Raw genomic sequence first — 23206 nt, forward strand, 5'->3', positions numbered from 1 at the left:
AATGATTTTTGGCCCATACAATGTTTTGTTGGCTATTGCCACAAATATACCCATGCAACTTAAGACTGGTTTTGTGATCCAGGGTCACATATATGGTAATGTGTTGGTCACTTATATTTTTTTGATTATAGTTGACCTGTGATTCATTCGACAGCATGAGATCCAGCAGTGTTATGGTAACTAGTTATTACAAAGAAATGTAAAGATTCACAAAACATTTTGAGCTTATGCATTATTCAGACACACAGACATAAAGAATCAGCACATGAATCTCAACAATGATGACAATCAACAAAAATCTTCTTGCCGCAATGCATGCTGGGTTAGCCTAGAAATCTAGACGCACCCTAGTGGCAGCACATTTTATTTTGCAGCCAGTGTCGTCTAGCAACTCTCCATTGACAAATTGGAAAAACCAAACTCTAGTCAGGCCAATCACATCGTGTATTGAGTCAGTGGACGGGCTTAACATAATGATGACAGAATTGCGCGTGAATTCCCTGCTACTTGAAACAAAGAAGAGCTGCTGCTAGAGAACAGCAGTCTTTCGAATCGGCTTTGGCCGCGACTCTGGAGGACTTGGAGTTAAGATTTTCTTTGAGAAAAGAACAAAGAACGGCACAGAAGTAATTTTTAAAAAAGGAAGATGTGTTTGTAGTTTTGCTGACCAGATACGGCAAAAGTTGAATCTATCAACTAACTCCGCTGTTGGGAAACGCTCTGGTTGGTTGAAGCGCTGTCCTATTGCATACAGAGGGAATTTGAAAGACAGCCGTTTATCCCGCCCCTCGGATTGGGTCCTGCCTATGGTGAGTTGCCAGACCCAACATCTTTATGTGGGATTGGCTTGCCAGGCTAATGGGTGCCAGCAGAGAACAAAACACATCGATGACTCTCAGCATGCATTGTGGCATGAATAAATTATGCAGCTGAATGGTCTTAGTATTTTCTTTATTTGCTTTTATTTATGCTTTTGTTGTGATTTTTAGTAGCCTGTTTTGGGATGTTTAGAGTTGAACTGTTTATCTGAATATTTTATTTTTTGTCACCATTGTTGAGATTCATATGCTGATTGTTGATTTCTAAGTTATGCTTTTTTAACGCATCACTTAAATCATTCATAAGTGATTGCTATAATAAGTATTAATAATACAACACACAATCAATATGGAATTAAACTGCATGAGATCAGTGAGTCAGGCTTGTATCATAACTATTATCATAATTGTGTCATCAGTAGTATTTATAGCCAGCATGACCTGATCATATTTCTCTTAGCTTTTATTGTTCTAACAAAAGTGCTTTATAATCACACAGTTAAAGCAGCCAGACAAAAACTAATGTTATAGAGTCAATAGTACAATTAAAGCGAACACTGATCTCCATCATGGTCACTGCAAATGAAACAATACAACATCAACATCTAAACCTCAGATTATTCTCAATAAGAACTTTTGGAGACGTCTGACAGAAATAAAATCAAACTGGTTAGTAATATTTGAAGAGGGTAATGCTGTTTGTTTTGAGTTGTCTGAGTTGTTTAATCATTGATTTTAAATTTAATGACTTTTTGCTTCAAAACCATTTTTCATTTCAGCCCTGCATAGTCTCTGCTTGAAAGATGTCAAAACGGACTTGATTCACCGGTATATGAATAAAGTAAGATTTATTCTATTTATTTAAGATCCTGTTGTACATAAAGCAAGATTGATTTGTTGTTTCAATGTTGATTCAATGTAAAATAAGTGATTTAAATTAAGTTGAACAAATATCGATTTTATGTCCATCTTGATCTATTTTTCATCTTAGAAATAAAAAAATATTTTAAGGTTGTAAACCTGATGAAAAAAATTAAACTTAAAGCTACACTGTGTAATTTTTTTAGTTGATTCTTAGTAAAAAAAAAAATTATATGTGCTCATTAATGTATATTTACTTATTTCAAGTAATAAAGTATTCTCGGAAGTTTATAATCTACCATTGAAAGTACATACGGGTGAGGGGTTCGAATGCCGGTCGCCATGTTGCCCCTCCATCTTGAAACTACATTAGCCAAAGAGGGACATACAAGCTTCGCCTTTCACGTTTCTACACGCAGTGGCACCGTGACGAATGTGAGAGGGAGATTACTCGCGACTGCCGGCAGATTTGGAATAATACGGCCACCGTAGGAGTTAAAACGCCTTTGGAATGGAAGGAGCTAGAAAGTAATATTCAGTTGGTAGTCGTATACAATTTCACCGCTAATGGGAGTAAATCCCACACAGTGTAGCTTTAAAGAAGTTTAAACCTTGATTAAATGTTTATTCATTGTTGGTCTGCTATCAGGGACATTCAACTTACCACCATCTCTCCATGAACTACAGCTGTGTCCTCTTTAAAGGAGCCGTCTGGCAGTTGTTTGTGGAGAATCAGCCACTTGAGGGCGCTGCAGAGCACATTTTCTTCTATAGCAGCAAAGTTAATGGCCATGGCGAAGACTTTGGACACATACGCTGTCAGCCTTTAACAGACAGAATTGCAAAATATTAACAAATTATTGTTTGTTACAAATAATCATAAAAAACATATATAGGATAAAATATGACAGGAACCTGAAAATACCATGTGCTGCTCAGGCTCTCTTTAAAGGTACTGTAAGATCCATCTGGTTTACGGAAACCCAGCTGCTGTTGATAACCTTAATGCAAAAATTATTTGTATATTATTCGGTTTTCAATCTTTTTCTTTTTCTTCTTTTATTTCAAATCCTAGTCAGATTCTGTATAACTATTGTATCCTGCTGACCTGTGTTGATATGGTTAATGGCTTCACTACGGCGGTTCATGCCAACAGCATCCCACTGATTGGTGCTGTCCAGATAATGAGTGGCAATAACAGGTAGAGTCATTCCGATCATGATCTGCTCTCCACATCCACTGGGCTGGACAATAAGGCGACCCATGAAGTCTCCACTGATGGCCTGCTCGACTGTCTGAGAGATCTCTTCACCTGGAAGGAGGAAAGAGGAAATGCGGGTGAGAATTTAGTTTTTATTATCTTTATTAGGATGAGCTGTAATTTATGCATTTATGCAACACTTTCAACACTATGCTGTGACTGGTAGGTTTTTAACTGACAGCACAAATAGTCAGTAGTCTTTTCAGACTTTAACATTCCCCGTAAATAGTGGATCTGTTCAATCCATAACAAAATATTATTTCTAGGGGTGACCCCGAATAGTCGAAGATTCGATGCTTCGATAGGAGGAGCCTGATTCGACTACCAATCTCATGGTCGAATCTTCGCAGAGGTGTTATGAAAGAGGATCATGCCACTTTGGCTATATGAGGGCGCTCAATGTCTGATGATTTCACATAGAACTACCGGTTTTCTGTCAATACGTTAATATTCAGCCTATTATGATAATGCTGTATATTAAATGTGCAAAGAAAGAAGCTTTTAATAAATATTTTTTAATGTGCGTGAATACATCCAAACACCCCGTGACAGATTTAAGTTTCACTTTCAATCCGTGACCGACAGAGGAGCGTCTTGGCGGCAAGGATTTAAATCATTAACAATGTCTGGGATAAGAAAATCTAAAGTGTGGATGGACACCATCAGAAAGGATATTCTCTTCTTTACATATTCTTTACATAATTTGATATTTTAATTTAACTATTTTAGGAGATTATTGTTAAACGTTTTTCACGTTAAGTTTTAGAATGTATTTTATCCGCGCGCACAAAAGACTCCAACGGACACAGACAGAGTGAAAGACTGGATTTGTTCTCTCGATCAGGTAGGGTAGATTTCAAAACTTTTCAGCCGCTTCTAATTAGATTTTTGGATGCTGTGAACATTTTTAGCTAAAAAGACTGCCACTCCAGTTTAGCATTTATTGTTGTTTCTGCAGTTAAAAAGAAAAAATTCTGGCTACTATCGTTATTTTAATAATTTCTTTATTTTAATTTTATTTATTGATCTGTCAGGGTTATCTAATCTAACTATTTGTGGCTTGTGTTTTGAATATGTTCCCCTGCACTTTAGGCATTTTGCACACATTTGCTCCTCATCTTGTGACTTGATTCTGATTAATTTCGGTTTGTATTTCTATTTATTAGAAAGGTATATTCTGTTCTAATTTAATTTTGTAAATTAACTGTTACTATTTTTACTATTAGTCGTCGACTATAGGCAAGACTTGACGATTCTGATTCGATTTCCAAGACCTATTTTACTGTCCGGAAAATAACATATTTCTAGGTTTTCCGTGACACAAAACTGACGTCATTAAACAAACTGAAATATAATATGATCTGACTACATTCAGTTTCATGTCTCATATGCAAATAAAGAAAAAAACTAATATTAAACATGACTTAAAATGGCAAATAAACAGAATAGATTACACACATCTAAAGCAGTTTTTCACTAGTGGTTGCGCAGTGGCATGAAAAATCTAAGCCCTCTTCCCCATAAGAATCTAAGCCCTCCCCCACCCAGAAACGATGGTGACGACGAGGCCTGGGGCCATAGTCCTCTGCCGCCACCACGCACCGGTCGTTTTCACGGACGCGTTGGACTTGACGCGAAATGCTCTGGTAAAAAGGAAGCAAGTCTGGTTTTTGCAGTCGAGCCGCCGCAAGGCTGCTTTGAGGAAGAGGACTCTACGTGGTAAAGTCGGGGTCTGCAATCACAATCGGCGTGCGTCTAAAGGGACGAGGTGGAAGCCCACAGCTCTGTGCACATGCCTCCGCGAAGAGACCGTCGCCGTGCATCTGTGTCTGTCCGTTCGTCTCTGGGCGCAGATCTCAACTTGCAGTCCAACCCGTGCAAGTTCACGGCCAGAAGTGTATAATCCAGGGGTCAGAAAGTAAAAGTCCTGCCATATGTTTATTCCACCCATAAACTCAGTCAGTTGGTTTCACTAATTAGTTCTCTCTCCTGCTGAATTAGCAAATCCAGGTGATTGGAACAAAATACTGAGGAGGACTTTTACTTTCTGAACCTGGACTTTACACCTCTGCATAGCAATGCTACATGTCAGCCAAGAGCAAAGAAATAAACCAGAACTGGACCTTATCTGAGCCACAAAACTCCTTATCTGAGTCCTTCCAGCCTTAATAAGCCTGTTAACAAGCAGAATCAAAGAAAGAAGAGAACAGAAAAAGAGACGAGCAGAAACACAAAAACTACACAGCAAAAACTACACAGTCTTTTTTTTTTTTTTTTTTTAGCTGTTAATAACATTAGCAGCACCGATACAACAGTCACACCAGAGACAACCTCAGCTGGTAATGTCAAGTCAAGTCATCTTTATATAACGCTTTTTACAATATACAGTGAGGAAAATAAGTATTTGAACACCCTGCTATTTTGCAAGTTCTCCCACTTAGAAATCATGGAGGGGTCTGAAATTGTCATCGTAGGTGCATGTCCACTGTGAGAGACATAATCTAAAAATAAAAATCCAGAAATCACAATATATGATTTTTTAACTATTTATTTGTATGATACAGCTGCGAATAAGTATTTGAACACCTGTCTATCAGCTAGAATTCTGACCCTCAAAGACATGTTAGTCTGCCTTTAAAATGTCCACCTCCACTCCATTTATTATCCTAAATTAGATGCACCTGTTTGAAGTTGTTAGCTGCATAAAGACACCTGTCCACCCCATACAATCAGTAAGAATCCAACTACTAACATGGCCAAGACCAAAGAGCTGTCCAAAGACACTAGAGACAAAATTGTACACCTCCACAAGGCTGGAAAGGGCTACATGGAAATTGCCAAGCATCTTGGTGAAAAAAGGTCCACTGTTGGAGCAATCATTAGAAAATGGAAGAAGCTAAACATGACTGTCAATCTCCCTCGGACTGGAGCTCCATACAAGATCTCACCTCGTGGGGTCTCAATGATCCTAAGAAAGGTGAGAAATCAGCCCAGAACTACACGGGAGGAGCTGGTCAATGACCTGAAAAGAGCTGGGACCACCGTTTCCAAGGTTACTGTGGGTAATACACTAAGACGTCATGGTTTGAAATCATGCATGGCACGGAAGGTTCCCCTGCTTAAACCAGCACATGTCAAGGCCCGTCTTAAGTTTGCCAATGACCATTTGGATGATCCAGAGGAGTCATGGGAGAAAGTCATGTGGTCAGATGAGACCAAAATAGAACTTTTTGGTCATAATTCCACTAAACGTGTTTGGAGGAAGAAGAATGATGAGTACTATCCCAAGAACACCATCCCTACTGTGAAGCATGGGGGTGGTAGCATCATGCTTTGGGGGTGTTTTTCTGCACATGGGACAGGGCGAAGTGCACTGTATTAAGGAGAGGATGACCGGGGCCATGTATTGCGAGATTTTGGGGAACAACCTCCTTCCCTCAGTTAGAGCATTGAAGATGGGTCGAGGCTGGGTCTTCCAACATGACAATGACCCGAAGCACACAGCCAGGATAACCAAGGAGTGGCTCTGTAAGAAGCATATCAAGGTTCTGACGTGGCCTAGCCAGTCTCCAGACCTAAACCCAATAGAGAATCTTTGGAGGGAGCTCAAACTCTGTGTTTCTCAGCGACAGCCCAGAAACCTGACTGATCTAGAGAAGATCTGTGTGGAGGAGTGGGGCAAAATCCCTCCTGCAGTGTGTGCAAACCTGGTGAAAAACTACAGGAAACGTTTGACCTCTGTAATTGCAAACAAAGGCTACTGTACCAAATATTAACATTGATTTTCTCAGGTGTTCAAATACTTAATTGCATACAAATAAATAGTTAAAAAATCATACATTGTGATTTCTGGATTTTTTTTTTTTTAGATTATGTCTCTCACAGTGGACATGCACCTACGATGACAATTTCAGACCCCTCCAAGATTTCTAAGTGGGAGAACTTGCAAAATAGCAGGGTGTTCAAATACTTATTTTCCTCACTGTATATTGTTTCAAAGCAGCTTTACAGTGATAAAAGGAAAATAATGCAACTAAGTTTGTTTCTAGAAGAAAATGGCATCATACTCCATCCTAAGTAAGTTCAGTGATGGTTAATTTTTGTTGTAGAAAAGTTATTAATTTAGTTCATTTATATAGCCGCTCTGGAGAAATCTGTGATGTCATCGTCCAGCTCAATTCAGTTCTCATATAATGGTGTCAATGCAGACAAAGGAATAATATTGTTGAATATGAAATGTCCCCAGAGGTGGGTAATCCAGGGGTCAAAGAGTAAAAGTCCTGTCACACAGCAAACACTCCAGTGTTATATTAAGCCAGAGTGTTATATTTCAGCCAGAGAAATACTAATGAAATACTAATGTTAAAAAGGAAAGGGTCAAGAGTCCAACTAAAGCGAACACTGAAACGGAAAATTCTACAAAATATTACCGTCTAAACTTCTGTTGAATCTCAAGAACTTTTGTAGATGTGTGACAGAAATAAAGTCAAACTAGTAATAATAAGCGCAATAATGTGTAATGACTCAAAGTCAGTAGGTGTTTCTCTTTTTTCTGTTATTGTTTTTTCTCTTTCCTTCAATGATTCTGCTTGTTATCATTAGGTGTCACCACTAATGGCCAATCATCACTAAATTAATCACTTAATTATCCCATTAACTTCAACACTGTTTCAGTGTTAATTTTAACACCCTGTAGTGTGGACGCATATGTACACTGAGGAGTGTTAATTTAACACTGGGGATTTTGCTGTGTAGGTGCCTTAAGTGTACATTTGAAGTAGACTCGCTCCCTCGGTCAAAATCGAGGGAGCGAGGGTCTGTCCATATAAACTCGTCCACTTCATGAAGTGGAACGCACTTCAAAATGGCGGCAGGGATTCCCCGAGGGGAAGTGCTTAGGGAAGTTTGCAAGTGCATGTCTAAAAGTGGACTGGAACGCAGCATACCTGGAGGAGGTGCTCTGAGTTCGGTTGCACTCGAACCATGCCGCGGTTCACCTGAATGTGAAAGCAACACGAACTCGGGTGTGCGCTTGTTCAGGAAGAAAAGTGAGCTGCGCATGCGTTTTAGCTGATTATGATCTATTTAGTTAAATATATCAAGGGATGATAGTGTTGATGATTTACCTTGGATACGAGCGAGAGTGAGCCTGCAGTGTATTCGCACATAGCGCGTGGAATCAGGACAACAAATTAATGGAAATCCACTGTCTCCTCAAAAGAGTTCGTTTGCAAGCAGCTGAAAACCACCTTATGCATCACACACACACACATAAACCTGTGTTGTTCACTCAGCTGTACATAATAGCACCAAATTAATAAAAAAAACACAATACTGTATATTGACTCGGGTTCTGTTTTCTATCATGCGCCATGCACGTTTGCGATGACGTAAGATGCACGCAAACGCACCAGGTTTCGATAGAATCAAGTTGAGTGTGAAACCAGATCACGCTCTGGCTCGGACCGCAGCAAACGAGAAAACAATATCAGAAGTTTAGACTTATATGGTTTTAAAACGCATGCAGATAATAAACTTTCATAATGATCAAGAGCTGCAGTGTCACGTAAGCGTGACCACGAAAGAGATGATAATCAAAACCAAACAGATGTTTTAGTTTTTGAAAGAGTATACGAGGTAAAAGCTGTAAATACTCTGCACTTCTTTTGGAAAGCGGGGCGGGGAGCAGCAGCTCATTTACATACATACATAATTAATAAAGTTAACCTAACTCATAAATTAGGCTCTATATGAGTTCAGTGATTCAGGACAAATGATTGTGAAATAATGATTATGTTAAAACACAACCAACACCATCAGATCACCTTTTCGCTTTGTTCTTCTGGCTGTTATAACTCATGTACAGTAGCCAAACAAAACTTAAAGTTAATAATATAAGGGTCAAGAGCCCAACTAAAACACACACTGATCTCCACAATGGTGACTTTAATTATGGTTTTCTCCTTCAGTGATTCTGCTTGTTAAACCTCTGAGGTCGACGAACGCGCGGGCGCGTTTTGCTGCATTTTCTTCACATTGTAGCACTATAAACTTAAATTACTCCGTCATTTATGGTCATACAGAAAAAAGAAATATAAAAAAAGAATCTGTGATATTTCTACTTTTGTATGTGTCCACTTACAATCAAATCAAAACATTGTGCTTTTGTAAAATAAAGAAAATAAACAGGGTGTGCGTTCTGCCTCTCCGTCGCGGTGAACTTTTTTTTCTTGAGCACGTCTATAAACGGAAACAAAACTCAGCGAATACTTGTCACACATTTATGAGCCATATACCTTTATAAACATTTAAGTGTGTACTTTTAAATGATCGGATTCAAACTGAAAACAAATATTCTCTGTTTAAGTAATTTGTATAAAACCAACAAGATGTCCAGCTTCTCAAACGCTTCCTAATTTATTTTTAATTTGACCACGCCCACGAGCGCAAAAGAGATTCACATGCAAATCTCCACATGGAACGCGATCGCGCTCATTACCTCAAAAACAAAACACCAAAACACTTCACAAGTCTCTGCTTTTCGTCGAGTTTGAAAGAAGCGCCGTGAGCTTACGTTGGAATTACCTCAGAAGAAGAAGAACGCGATTTGAAGACAAGAAAGATACAGGTAAGAAATTCTTACATATTAGTTTGTTATTGTTGCATAAATTTCACATTGCAGTTGAACTGTTGCTAGATATATGGTGAATATTATAATATTTAGACCCGTGTTTACTGTTACTGTGTTTGTGGATATCTGCTCAAACGTAGATATGTAGGATATGGTAACCATAATGTTTTATATTTGAGCGCGATCGCGTTTGAATGTATCATATTTTGGATCGTGATCGCGTTTGAAAAGCAAAACACCAAACATTAGGCTTCATGTTTTTACTATTATGTCATTTCATATCATCATAACGAATGGAAACATTTGAAGTAACATGATAATCAATATATTTTTCTCTAGCTTAGTTGTTACTGAAATCTTTTGGAAGATTTATAGGCTGCTATTTATTATTATTTTATGCAGCACTGTGCATAGCCTATGCCTACAAGGCACAACAAACCTGGTGTTCATTATATTATATATAATATATATATTGTTGGAAACATTTGTGTGTGTGTGTGTGTGTGTGTGTGTGTGTGTGTGTATTCTGTGAATTTTAAAAAGCAATTTTAACCAGAAAAATCTCAAATTTATTCCCAAAATCATGCAGGCCTTTCTCTTGATATCAGTATGTTCACTTTTTTTTTCTTTCATGGCCCAGATGCCACTGAGTCCTGCTGACTTCAACATTCACACGAGTCTCTGTACATTAGGGGTGTCGCAATATACCGGTGTTGACGATAATCGTGATATTCAAAGCATGAAATATCGACATCGTGTTAATTTAGAGCAGGGTTCACCAATCTCGGTCCTGGAGGGCCGCTGTCTTGCAGAGTTTAGCTCCAACCAGCTCCAACACACCTGTTTGAAAGTTTCTAGTATGCCTAGTGAGACCTTGATTAGCTGGTTCAGGTGTGTTTAATTGGGGTTGGAGCTAAACTCTGCAGGACATCGGCCCTCCAGGACCGAGATTGGTGAACCCTGATTTAGAGCAATACAATATACCGGTATTGGCGATATTGGCGTTTTCTAGACGCAGCGCTCGCCCGCGCTAGAGTGAAACACTCTGTCCACACCCGAAAAAAGTAAGCTCGCCAGTATTAAAGGGACACTAAGTGGGATTTTCTCCCATCTAGTGGTGAAATTGTATTTTGCAATCAAATGAATAGTGCTCTCTAGCGCCTCGCATTTTCAAATGTGTGTTGCATCTACGGTAGCCATTATGTACCAAAAAGCTATGACAGGATGTCCTCTAATAGCACTTCATCGAGTTTTCCTTCGGGTGAACTGGTTTGTTATTTCAGACAAACTACAACTTGACACAACGAACAAACGAATGTTACAGTTTTGAACAAACAAAACTTACAACCTTGTTTATAGGGCCTTCTCTACTTTACTCAATAGCTGCTATTCATCAAAGAGCCTGTTTAACTTTTAACTATGTTCTACTGTCTATATCAGTGTTTCCCAACCTTTTTTTCAGTCAAGGCACCCTTTGAAATTAAAAAAAAATGTGTGGCACCCTACACTAGTGTTGTCACGATACTACTTTGATACTATCCACCTTATTCTGCTCTAAACAATGGGCGCTGCCATAACGACGACTCCAGTTCCATACTTCCGGTTCGTAGCGCTTGACCTGTACTAGTAGCGAGAGAAGTTCAGTTTTAACGCTAACCACTCTAAACGTTTACTTTATTGAATGCATCTGATACGGAATCGGACATGGGCATTATCTCCTTCTTATCTTATGCTCGAAACACTCAGTTTCTAAAAAGTTTGAAATCTTCTTTGAATTGTTAAAACAAATAACAACAGCACATGAGGAGCTTGAACTCATTCTCTCGCTGCTAGTACAGGTCAAGCGCTACGAACGGAAGTAGGCAACCGGAGTCGTCGTCATAGCAGCGCGCATTGTTTAGACTGAGCAGAATAAGGTGGATACCTTGAAATGTGCTGGGGTTTTTTTATTTAATTTTTGATGTGCACAAATAAATGACAGGTAGGCCTACCACAAGATTTTCTTCTTCCTGTTACGAATGCATGAATGAATGAATGAATGAATGAATGAAACATTTATGTATGACTTGAGCAATAAATAAATAAATGTATAAATTTTCAATACCACAGGGAAGAACTTATAGGCCTACTGTCATATAGATATTTTTATCTATTATTTTCTTATTTTTTTTGTCCATCCATTTAAAATCTAGGAAATCATTACTTTCTTCTGAAGAGATCACTTTACATAATGACATATTCAATTAAGGCTTTTTATTCATATATAAACATTGCTCAATTACCATTGCAAATCTCACCTAAATGTTTGCTCACTCAGTGTATGGGATAATTATTGGGATAATTTTGTTATAATTGCACAAGATAGCTTGTTTTTACTATATTTTATGTAGCCTAATAATTTCACAGTAAATCTCCAAATTAATGTAGAAACATCATAAAGACAGTATATTTCAAATAATTGTTTAATGGCATATTTTTATGAATGAAGTGTTATTTGATTCTGATGTCACTGCTGCACTGTCACATGTGGATCCCACACGCGTCCCATTTTCTCACAACTCTTAACGTTCATTTAAGACTTTATTTAACTAATTTAAGACTGCTCTGATGAGGATACTCAAAGCGAAAGCACGAAAGAGAAGTCGAGTCTGGCGCGCGTCGTGTCAGCATCACAGGACAGCGCATTCTCTTTTGTATTTTCTCGCTTGCATGGTTAGAAGCATTTGCATGAAGAAGAACGTGATTATATAATGTAACGCTAGCCAAAGGATGACAGAAAAAATGCTGCTTTAATTGCGTTAAATATTTTTAACGTGTTAAACTGAAAAACATGAATCGCACGCGTTGCGTTGACAGCAGCACGGACATGACCGATGTGTTTATGTGAATATGCGGCAAGACGGACGTTGTGACAATGTTTTCGTGTGTATTTGACTGTAAGCGCATCAATGAAAAATAGGCAGCTTTATGTGGACGCGTTGTGGAAACGCGTTGGCCTAGTACTTTTTGTCCCTCTCTGCTATTATAGTTTTTCAAGATGGCGGAACTACATGGAAGCCTCCGTGGACTTACCCGTCCTATGTATATAAAGATAATAAATTCTTCGTTTACGAGGATAAGTCAGATCATTGGCAGAGGTATTTGTACACCATTGAGGACATATTTATGAATAAAAATATTGATTTTAGATAATAAAATACCTAAAAAGTTACTTATTGTCCCTTTAAGAACAGAGTTCTTCGGCTTAAAAGAAAACAGCACCTTAAAGGTGGTCGCACATCGGACGAGAAGCGCAGCGCCACGTCTTTAAAATTCGAACACATTCTGTATGAGTGTACACACACCGGTGGCCGCGGCGCCCAGCAACGGCTCAGGACCTTGTTCAAAATCCTGCCGCGACACAGAGCGCAGAAAAAAAGTGTTCAGATCATAGACTCAGCAACTATTGTATTTAATTGTACAGTATAATCACAACATAGTACAGACATTATCTCAATTCCATAATGTCCTTAAACATAATGATATTGCTGGCCATAAACTGAGAAAGTGCGTGTCCGGTGTGCGATACCTCGAGTTGTCATAGACGCGACGCGGCTATTATTTTACTAGTCATGGAATGGGAAACGTGACATTAACTGTTAACAGGGGGTTTCTGTGTTCAAATATTTAATAAAGGGTGATTATTAAAATTAAGAACCCCGTTTTCTTTACTCATCTTATTTTTGTATTTGTATTTGCACTTGATTTTTTTATTCAAATCTGCTATCTGCATGACTTTATTGGCGCCAGTGCAACAATAGGTTTAAGAGCTTTTCAGTTCTTCAGGAAACCTTCAGACAGTGTTTGGCTTCAGTTTGAAACCAGATAAACTTCACATGCTTGTCTTCCTACACAAAAATTTTCCATAGATTGAGTACGCAAGAAGTAAAAATGCATGTGCCTTGTGTTTATCAGTATCCTTATGTTTGTTGGGTAAAAAAGAAAAACTATATAAACAAAGTAAAAATTAATTTGACTGATAACCCCCCCCCCCCCCCCCCACCCCATAGATTCTATAGATATCGCGATATATCGATATCGTGAATTCTTTTGGCCACAATAACCGTGGTGTGAAAAATCTAACATCGTGACAGCCCTACTGTACATGAACATGGTAAAGTGAAAATCAAACACCTTGGAAATGAAAGGTATGTACAATGTTTTTAGGAATGGCACAAAGGTCTCTTTCTTTGGATCATTGTTTTCAATAAGTGCTTTTTTGTCATTTGTTGTGTATCTTTGGATTATGTTGTGTTGTAAATAAATCCAAACAATCTAAAAGCCATTCTTTTTTTAAATCTCCTCATTCTTTGTGCAAGGTTGCTCAGAATGATAGGGCCTGATAAGCTCCTAATAGAGCCATTAGGGAGTGTCTTTGTCTTTCTCAGGTGTAAAAATCTTACATATTAATGAGGTGATCCGCCCCTCCCGCATAAAGCTTTTTCACACAAAACACGTCGTAAAATTTTTAAATCAATATATTGTCTTATCTGAATGAGCAGTCAGGGTGATTTTCACATAGTTTTAGAGCAAATATTCTAGGCTACGTGATACAATTTTCAAAAGTCTTGTGAAGAAATAATCAGTATGGGTTTCATGACCTTATTTCAGTGAGAATTTTTTTTTGTATTTTCACAAACCACACATAAATGTCATTATCTCAAAATTACAAACTTTTACACACATGCTGCTGATATATTATTGTAGCAGAGTTTGTGCTGAATACAGTGTAATTAGACTTTAGCCATGAAAATGTCTCAAGTAACAGAAATAACCAGAAATGTCAGAGCATGTCAGAACACCTCCAGGGCCCAGAAAACAGCTCAGACCTCAGAGGGTTAACACCAGGTGTCTTCAATGTTGGCAATAAAAGATATTTTGTAAATTTTACTCATTTTAAATGGTTAACTTTTAAGGAATTAATTTGATTAATTATTACTCAATTCTAATTTGTTAAATTTAATTAATAATATTGCTTGTAATCTGTTGCCTCAATTTTATTGATTAGATATCAATAAAATCAATGTATTCTTTTTTACTGTTGCCTCAATTTTATTGATTAGATATCAATAAAATCAATGTATTCTTTTTTACAGTGTACATGCATGCATGCATGCAAACTATGTTTTTGCTTCTACACTGCAACAGCTTGAGGCTGTCTGTCCTGAATGGGTCAAACAAAAGATCAGAATTCCTTTTATACATTTGAATATTTTGTTGCATGTGGTCAGAATCTATCCATGACCATCTGAATGTGGTTTTAGTGATCACATGTGTCCTGTGTTCATTTAAATCTATTTTATAACGTGATCAATTGCTATCTGGTGTGACCTGCTCATTTAAAACATAGTATTGTATAAATAAATAAATATAGTGAATAAAAGTGAAATTATTACAACCCAGCCCACAAACAACAAAATCCCCAGTGTTAAATTAAGACAGATAGACAGATGTAATGAGATGATTGTAGATATAGATTTGAGTTATATTAATTCAATGGACTTAGTACTATTAACTTTATTTACCCAAGTTATCTTAACAATAAGTTATTGAGTTACTTGGACAAAAATCAAATATTTTTTTATGCTTAAATTGTTTGAGTTAATAAACTTAAATGATTTAAGGCAATCGGTTTCCTCAAACGGTTTGAGTTGAACTAACTCATCAGGTTTTACAGTGTAGGCTTCAGCTTTCTTTAAACAAAATTGCACAACTTTAAATAAATAATCACTATTTTTTCTTGAAAACATATTTTTCCTTACCAGCAATCGAGATGTAGGTGTTAGCAGGTGTTCCTGGAACCCTATTCTTTGGTGGTTCAGCTCTAATAACTAAAGGTGTTTCCCCTGTTTCATTTGGGATGAAGAACAGGAAGATGAAATAAAAGGCATGAGCCATGTGCTGATCAGATGTTGTACAGTTTTGGTGAGTTTTGCACAAGAAAAGAGCAGAAGTTGATTATGAACTTATTGGCTGAAACTATAATGATATTCATTTAAGTTTTTTTTTTTCATAATTGGCTGGAAATGTAATGTGTGCAGTGTTATACCAGAAGTATAACACAGTAATGTAATTGTATGGTTCACAGTAAATCTCACCATCCTTAACAGGATTAAGTTCCACATTATCTCTATGGAATGAAGTCAGCACACCCTCAGACTGAGAGAGAGAGAGAGAGAGAGAGAGAGAGAGAGAGAGAGAGAGAGAGAGAGAGAGAGAGAGAGAGAGAGAGCGAGAGCGAGAGCGAGAGACATCTTTTAATCATTATATTAACAAAAATAAAAAAATAAAAAAAACCCTGAAAGGGATGAAAATGCCATTACACGCATCAGACGTACCACCACCTTCAGGGTCTTTCTCACGCCATCCTCATACTCAAATATTGAAGCTTTCACCTCAATATCATGATCTCCGAGAGTCATGGGAATAATCACATATGAAACCGCTATGCTGGAGTCTTTGTCAATGTTTACTGTTGTTCTGTATTTGCCTTTCTTACTGGCAGAGCTGCAAACATTTTCTGTCTCCATAAACTCCACACGCACCTGTGAAAACAGGAGTGAGGTATAAATCTCTTCAATCTGTAGATGATAGTTCATCCAAAGTAAATGCATTTGAATCAAATATGAAATGTATGATGGACAACATTTCTGTTTAAGTGTACTTTTCTACAGTTTGAATCACAAGCAGGTCAAAAAAACTGAAATGACTCTTAGAATCCATGCTGTCATTAGTACACTCTCAGAAATAGGGGTACAGTACACTGTTAACCCTTGCTGTAAAAAAAGGCCAAATTCTGACAATATCATACCATTTTCCATTAAAACAGTAATATACCGTAGAAAACAACACTAGCCTACAGGAATATACTGTGAATTAACAGTGCTCAAAATCGACACTCAGAGGCTGTTTTCCCAATCACACCCTATACCCTCATTCACTATTCCCTACATTAGTTCACTAATATAGTCCCCTTGAATGTAAAGAAGTGAGTGAATTGAAACACTGATGAACACCTGATAAGCAGAATCACTGAAGGACAGAGAAACAAGAACAGAAAAAAGAGAAACACAACAACTACAACTGACTTCCAGCAACACTGAGTGTGAAACCAGTTTACAAACCAGTTTACGATTATTTCTTTCATACATGTACAACAGTTCTTGTTGAGAATTAACAGAGATTTAGTTAATAATAAAGTTTGTTGTCACCATGATGGAGATCAGTATTTGCTTTAGTTGATCTCTTGTCCCTGGACTTCTTACCATTCATCTCTCTCTGACTGCTGTAACAGTGAGTTTATAAAACACATTTGTTATGGCAAGAAAGTGTCAAGAGGAAGATGATCAGGTGTTTATGGATTTTGTGATGATGTCACAATCATCCTGGACATGTCATTACATGATCTTTCCTGCATATATTATTTGAATTTATGGGTATTTCATATTTAGCATATATCTGTGAATCTACAACATGAAAATAATATTTCTGTAATCAGGTCTTCTGAAGAATATCAAAATCATATAGTGCTTTACAACATTTTGAACTCCTGCTTATCCTGGACACACACAGACATCAACAATCAGCACATGAATCTCAACAATGGTGACAATCAAAAGTTTCATGTCGCAATGCATGCTGGGTTCCAGGATAATATAAACTCCCAGCATGCACTGCTGCATGAAGAATTTTTTTTTTTTTTTTTTTTAAATATTGCCACCACTGTTGAGATTAATGTGCTAAATTGTGATATCTCTGTGTTTCTTCAAGACAGTGTAGCTCTGTTTTTTTTTTTTTTTTTTTTGGTTTATGTATGATGTGTTAAAAAAATGAGTCATTGTAATTTATTGCTGTGGTTTCACAGTGGTGCTAATAAAACACTTTTGATTGAGGATTAAACTCTGAACAAGTGACAATGAAATTCCTTAGTGAATGAACAGGCAATATGATGATTTTGTCATCATAATCATTATAACTACAATCATTCATAAACTGTGTGTGTGCACAAGTGTGACTTGCACAAAAGCAGTAAAAGAAAAACTAATGTTTTAGCATCAGCATCCCAACTAAAGCAAGCACTGATCTCTATAATGGTAACTTCAAACCAAACATTTTCAATTAAACATCTTAATAACAACTTCTGTAGATGTATGAAATAAAGTCATACTGGTTAATAAGTGTAATAATGTGTAATGGCTGGAAGTCAGTTGTAGTTCTTGTGTTTCTCTATTTTCTGTTCTAACAGCAGGTGTTTATCACTAATGCTCAACAATCACTTACATATTCTCTTAATTATCTCACTGCAACACTGTCTCAACGTTACTTTTACTCTTTGTAGTGTGGATTTTCCTGTGGGGTTGAAAGGGTTAACAGTGTAAGATAAAAAGACACACCCACAAAATTTATTTTACAGTAATAAACTGTAAGTTATAAAACAGGTATATACTGGCAACACTGTTGCCAGTAGTTTACTGTAAAATCTAGTTTTTTGGGTCACCATTGTGCAGAAGAGTAGAGCCTGTGCTTCAGTCCAGGAGAAGATCTACAAACATTGATGATATACTGCATGTTGCTTTATTTAACAGGCGGTGACTGTGTAGTTGCTGGTCCAGTGGAAATCTCTTTATTTACAAAAGTTTTATTGTGGTTTCAAATGAAATAAGTTCATAGTAATACTTTGCTCATGTTAGTAATGCTTTATACATTTTAGTTAATACATTTAAATGACAGTTGGTTATTTATAAATATAAATATATAGAAATTAGTTAACTCGAGTTTTAGTGCACTTTTACAGTAACATACTGTAGATTACAGTAAAGAACTGTACAATTAACAGTAAATTACTGGCAACAGTGTTGCCAGTATTTTACTGTAAAAAAACCCGGTAAGGTCTAACAGTGTAGGAGCCATTTCTGTCCCCCAAGGTACATATATGTACCTTTTTGAGGGTCAAAAAGGTACATATATGTCCCCAAGCATTAAAAGGTTCATATATATATACCGTTTCTTTTAAAGGTTAAGGTACAATATCAAAAGACGGCCTTTTTTAAAAAAGGTTTTAATGATACCTTAATCATTTAAGGAAGATTTTAACTTATCACTATATTTGAGTATAATAAATAAAAGTTTTGTAAGTCAATTTACTGATATTAAATCATTATAACACAGCAAAAACTCCAGTGTTAATTGAACTCTCCAGACTCAAGAGTGTTAAAGTGTTAAAATATGAATTTTAAATTCAATCAAGATTGTTAAAGTTAATGAGCTAATTAAGTGATTCATTGAGTGATGATTTACCATTATTGAAGACACCTGATGTTAACAAGCAGAATCACCAAAGGAGAAAATATATATTTTTAAGACACCATTGTGGTGATCAGTGTTTGCTTTAGTTGGGCTCTTGACCCTTAAATCATTAACTTTGAATCACAGGCTGCTGTAATCAACAATATACATTTAAGTCTGAGATTAGACTTTAAATGAGTTCAGTGATTCAGGCAAATTATGATTATGTCAAAACATAACCAACACCACCTGATCAACTTTTATCTTTGTTCATCTGGCAGTTATAACTCAGATACAACAGCCAAACAAAATCTAAAGTTAATGATTTAAGGGTCAAGAGCCCAACTAAAGCAAACACTGATCTCCATAACGGTGTCTTAAAAAATAATATTTTCTCCTTCAGTGATTCTGCTTGTTAACATCAGGTGTCTTCAATAATGGTCAATCATCACTCAATGAATCACTTAATTATCTCATTAACTTTAACACTCTTGAGTGTTAATTTAACACTCATATTTTAACACTTTAACACTCTTGAGTCTGGAGTCATATAAACTCCCAGGAGAGTTCAATTAACACTGGAGTTTTTGCTGTTGGACCTCAAGGTACATATATGTACCTTTTTGAGGGTCAAAAAGCATTAAAAGGTACATATATGTACCGTTTCTTTTAAAGGTTAAGGTACAATATTGTACCCTTGAGGGTACAGCCCCAGTGACAAGCCATTGTACCCCTAAAGGTACAATTATGTACTTTATTCTCTGAGAGTGTATGTAGAGCCAGCCCTGATTGGCTGCTTGAATCTCAATTTAAAAGAACGTCCAGTTTGCGGTCTTTCTTTCTTTTGGCCATCGGTGGAGAAGAAGTCATAGCACGGTTACTCATGGTTCAACCGAGGAGGTCCTTCAGAAAATATCAGAAGCAGGCAAAGAAGTAACCGTCGTCGAGATGAAAGGAGATAAAATGGACTTTCAGGCAAATGACACTTACTCAGATGATAATAATTTATATGTCACAGTTAGACATTGAGTTTAAAATGAAATGTTGGAAAATGTGAAAATGAAAAGGATTTAACAAACTCTGATTTTAATTCAGCGTGTGTGTAATATATACATATCATTATAGTCAACGATTGTACCCTGTCAAAGCCAATTTTGTACCATTTTTGAAGGGTCCATTTTTGTACTGTTAAATAAAGGTACAAAATTGTCACCACAGGTAAAAGATTGGTCTCTTAAGGTACAAATCACAAGGGTACAATATTGTACCCTTGAGGGTACAGCCCCAGTGACAAGCCATTGTACCCCTAAAGGTACAATTATGTACTTTATTTTCTGAGAGTGTAAATAATTTGAATAAATCAGAAGGGGTTATTATGATGCACATGGTTTTAATGTATACCATAAAATCATCATCATCAAATACATTTTTAATATTAAATCATATCTACCTTCTTCAGATTTTTTGGTGTGTAGTTGTGAATAATGGCCTTGATTTCCAGTTGTTCACCGCGCACAGCTGAATAAGGGATCTTGAGGTCAATGAAAAATGGTTTAAAAACTACAATCTCCTCAGGTTCTGCCACACATATGCCTTTGAGGAGGAACACAGACACACAGAAGGGTTTAAAGCAGCAGCTCCTGGATGATGATGATGATTTTCAGACCATTGCAGCTTCATCTTACCAAGTGTTGGTGACAGACTGACAGCCAAGATCTGCCAGGTAGTAATAGAGTCTTTCAGGTAGATCACTTTATCTGTGACTGATGCTGGACTGAGATATGAGGGAAATACAAGAAGACTGTTGAAGTACTCTTTTAATGGTTGTTTACTATCAGACTCTCTCTCTCTCTCTCTCACACACACACACACACACACACACACACACACACACACACACACACACACACACACACACACACACACTATGTCGCCAATAGCTCATGTTGAATGACATAATTTGCTAAGGGTGTGAACGATGCTCAACTGACGGCTTTTGTCTAAAAGTCTTATGAACACCTGATAAGCAGAATCACTGAAGGACAGAGAAACAAGAACAGAAAAAAGAGAAACACAAGAACTACAACTGACTTCCAGCCTCCGAGTGTGAAACCAGTTTACAAACCAGTTTACGATTATTTCTTTCATACATGTACAAAAGTTATTTTTGAGAATTAACAGAGATTTAGTTAATAATAAAGTTTGTTGTCACCATGATGGAGATCAGTATTTGCTTTAGTTGGTCCCTTGTACCTTAACATTTTACCATTCATATATCTTTGACTGCTGTAACAATGTGTTTATAAAGCACATTTGTTGTGGCAAGAAAAAGTAATGAGAAAATGTATCAGGTGTTAATGGCTGATGTGATGTCATAATCATCCTGGACATGCCTCATTATCTGATTTTAAGGTATTATTCTGTATATAAGCTTTGAATTTATGGGTATTTCATATTTACCATATATCTGATAATCTACAACATGAAAACTAGCAATATTTCTGTAACCAGATTTTCTGAAGAATATTTAAATCATATAGTGCATTAAAATTTAGTCAACTCCTTGCTTGACTCAGACACACACAGACATCAACAATCAGCACATGAATCTCAACAATGGTGACAATCAAAAGTTTCATGTCGCAATGCATGCTGGGTTCCAGGATAGTATAAAACTCCCAGCATGCACTTCTGCATGAATAAAAATGTTTAAAAAAAATTGCCACCATTGTTGAGATTCATGTGCTAATTTGTGATATCTCTGTGTTTCTACAAGACATTGTAGCTCTGTTATTTTTGGTTATGCATGATGTGTTAAATTTATTGCTGTGGTTTCACAGTGGTGGTAATGTAAACCCTTTTGAGGACTAAACCCTGAATGACTGAGAATTAATTTCTTAGTGAATAAACAGGCTATATGATGAATTTGTCACCATAATCAACATAACTGCAATCATTCACAAACTGTGTGTGTGCACAAGTGTGACTTGCAAAAACACAGCTGAAGCAGCAAAAGAAAATCTAATGTTTTAGCATCAGCATCCCAACTAAAGCAAGCACTGATCTCTATAATGGTAACTTCAAACCAAACATTTTCAATTAAACATCTCAATAACAACTTCTGTAGATGTATGACAGAAATAAAGTCATACTGGTTAATAATAAGTGTAATAATGTGTAATGGCTGGAAGGCAGTTGTGGTGCTTGTGTTTCTCTATTTTCTGTTGGTGTGTTTCTCTTTCCTTCAGTGAATCTGCTTGTTAACAGCAGGTGTTCATCAGAAATATTCAACAATAACTTACATATTCACTTAATTATCTCACTGTAACACTTGATTTAGTGTTACTTTTTACTCTTTGCAGTGTGGATTTTCCTTTGGGGTTAAAAAAACCCCCACCTAATTACTTCTTGTGGCCTGCGTATTCACAACGAGTACAAATAGCAATGCAGATTAACACTAGGCGATTTCCTAGGCAGATATTGACTTGGGACTATATTAGGGTGAAGCACAGGCGAAGCACTGCTACTTGGGCGCAGAGATATCATGAAACACATGAAATCCCACTAATTGTGAATACAGGTATAATATGGGTCGATCTATAGTATGCGTCATGTTTAAAATAATCACTTACTCTGGACAGCTGTCCATTTGGTCCATTCGGCGTGGGCCGTTTTTTCCAGTTCACTTTATCACACCGGGAAAAACAAATCGAGTACTGCAGGATGGATAAACGCTGTGAAATCTCCTCGGTAGCTGTGACACAACTGCGGGCACGCTCATCTTGATCTGACGCGCTGAGCCTGGTCATCGATGGCAGTAACTTGTCCCACTTGCCACAGTACAGACACTCTATTTCAGTCGGCATAGATTGGCATATTCCCCCACATTCACACCACCAGTTCGTGTTGGCTCTCATCCTCACGTCCTCAGGCTGTTGAGCGATCGCAACCTCCTCCTCCTGTCATTCTATTTCCAAAGCACGAAGCTCCTCTTCTGAAAACTCTGGTTCATAAAGGTATGGTTCTGGATCTTGACTGTCTGAGAAGTCACTCTCTTCGTCTCTCACAAAATCAGCCATGTTCATCGCCATTCATGTACTGGAGGAAAAATAGCCAGCTACTATTCACGCCGGTGTGTTGACGGAAGTAGTGGGATTTCATGTGTTGCGTGATATCTCTGCGCCCAAGTAGCAGTGCTTTGCCTGTGCTTCCCCCTAATATAGTCCCAAGTCAATATCTGCCTAGGAAATCGCTTAAGCCAGCCCTGATTGGCTGCTTGAATCTCAATTTAAAAGAACGTCCAGTTCGCGG

At 37.2% G+C, this 23206-nt stretch overlaps 1 protein-coding gene across 2 annotated transcripts in view; it reads right to left on the minus strand.

The window, feature by feature from the left end:
• The window catches only part of LOC307152096 (complement C3-like), a 138145-nt gene that overhangs the window by 42908 nt on the left and 72031 nt on the right, over window positions 1-23206 (minus strand). The window contains exons 19-26 of one of the 2 annotated variants that reach the window (XM_079860482.1): window positions 20581-20669; window positions 20346-20488; window positions 15949-16155; window positions 15709-15769; window positions 15373-15456; window positions 2788-2991; window positions 2605-2680; window positions 2344-2503 (exon numbers count right to left, since the gene is read on the minus strand). In XM_079860482.1, the coding sequence (XP_079716608.1) occupies window positions 2344-2503; window positions 2605-2680; window positions 2788-2991; window positions 15373-15456; window positions 15709-15769; window positions 15949-16155; window positions 20346-20488; window positions 20581-20669 (1024 nt within the window). Of the gene's footprint in view, window positions 1-2343; window positions 2504-2604; window positions 2681-2787; window positions 2992-15372; window positions 15457-15708; window positions 15770-15933; window positions 16156-20345; window positions 20489-20580; window positions 20670-23206 lie in introns of both variants that reach the window. The other variant, XM_079860481.1, reaches the window with a different exon arrangement.

The sequence above is a fragment of the Squalius cephalus genome, assembly GCF_949319135.1.
Source record: "Squalius cephalus genome assembly, chromosome: 2".
Lineage (NCBI taxonomy): Eukaryota > Metazoa > Chordata > Actinopteri > Cypriniformes > Leuciscidae > Squalius > Squalius cephalus.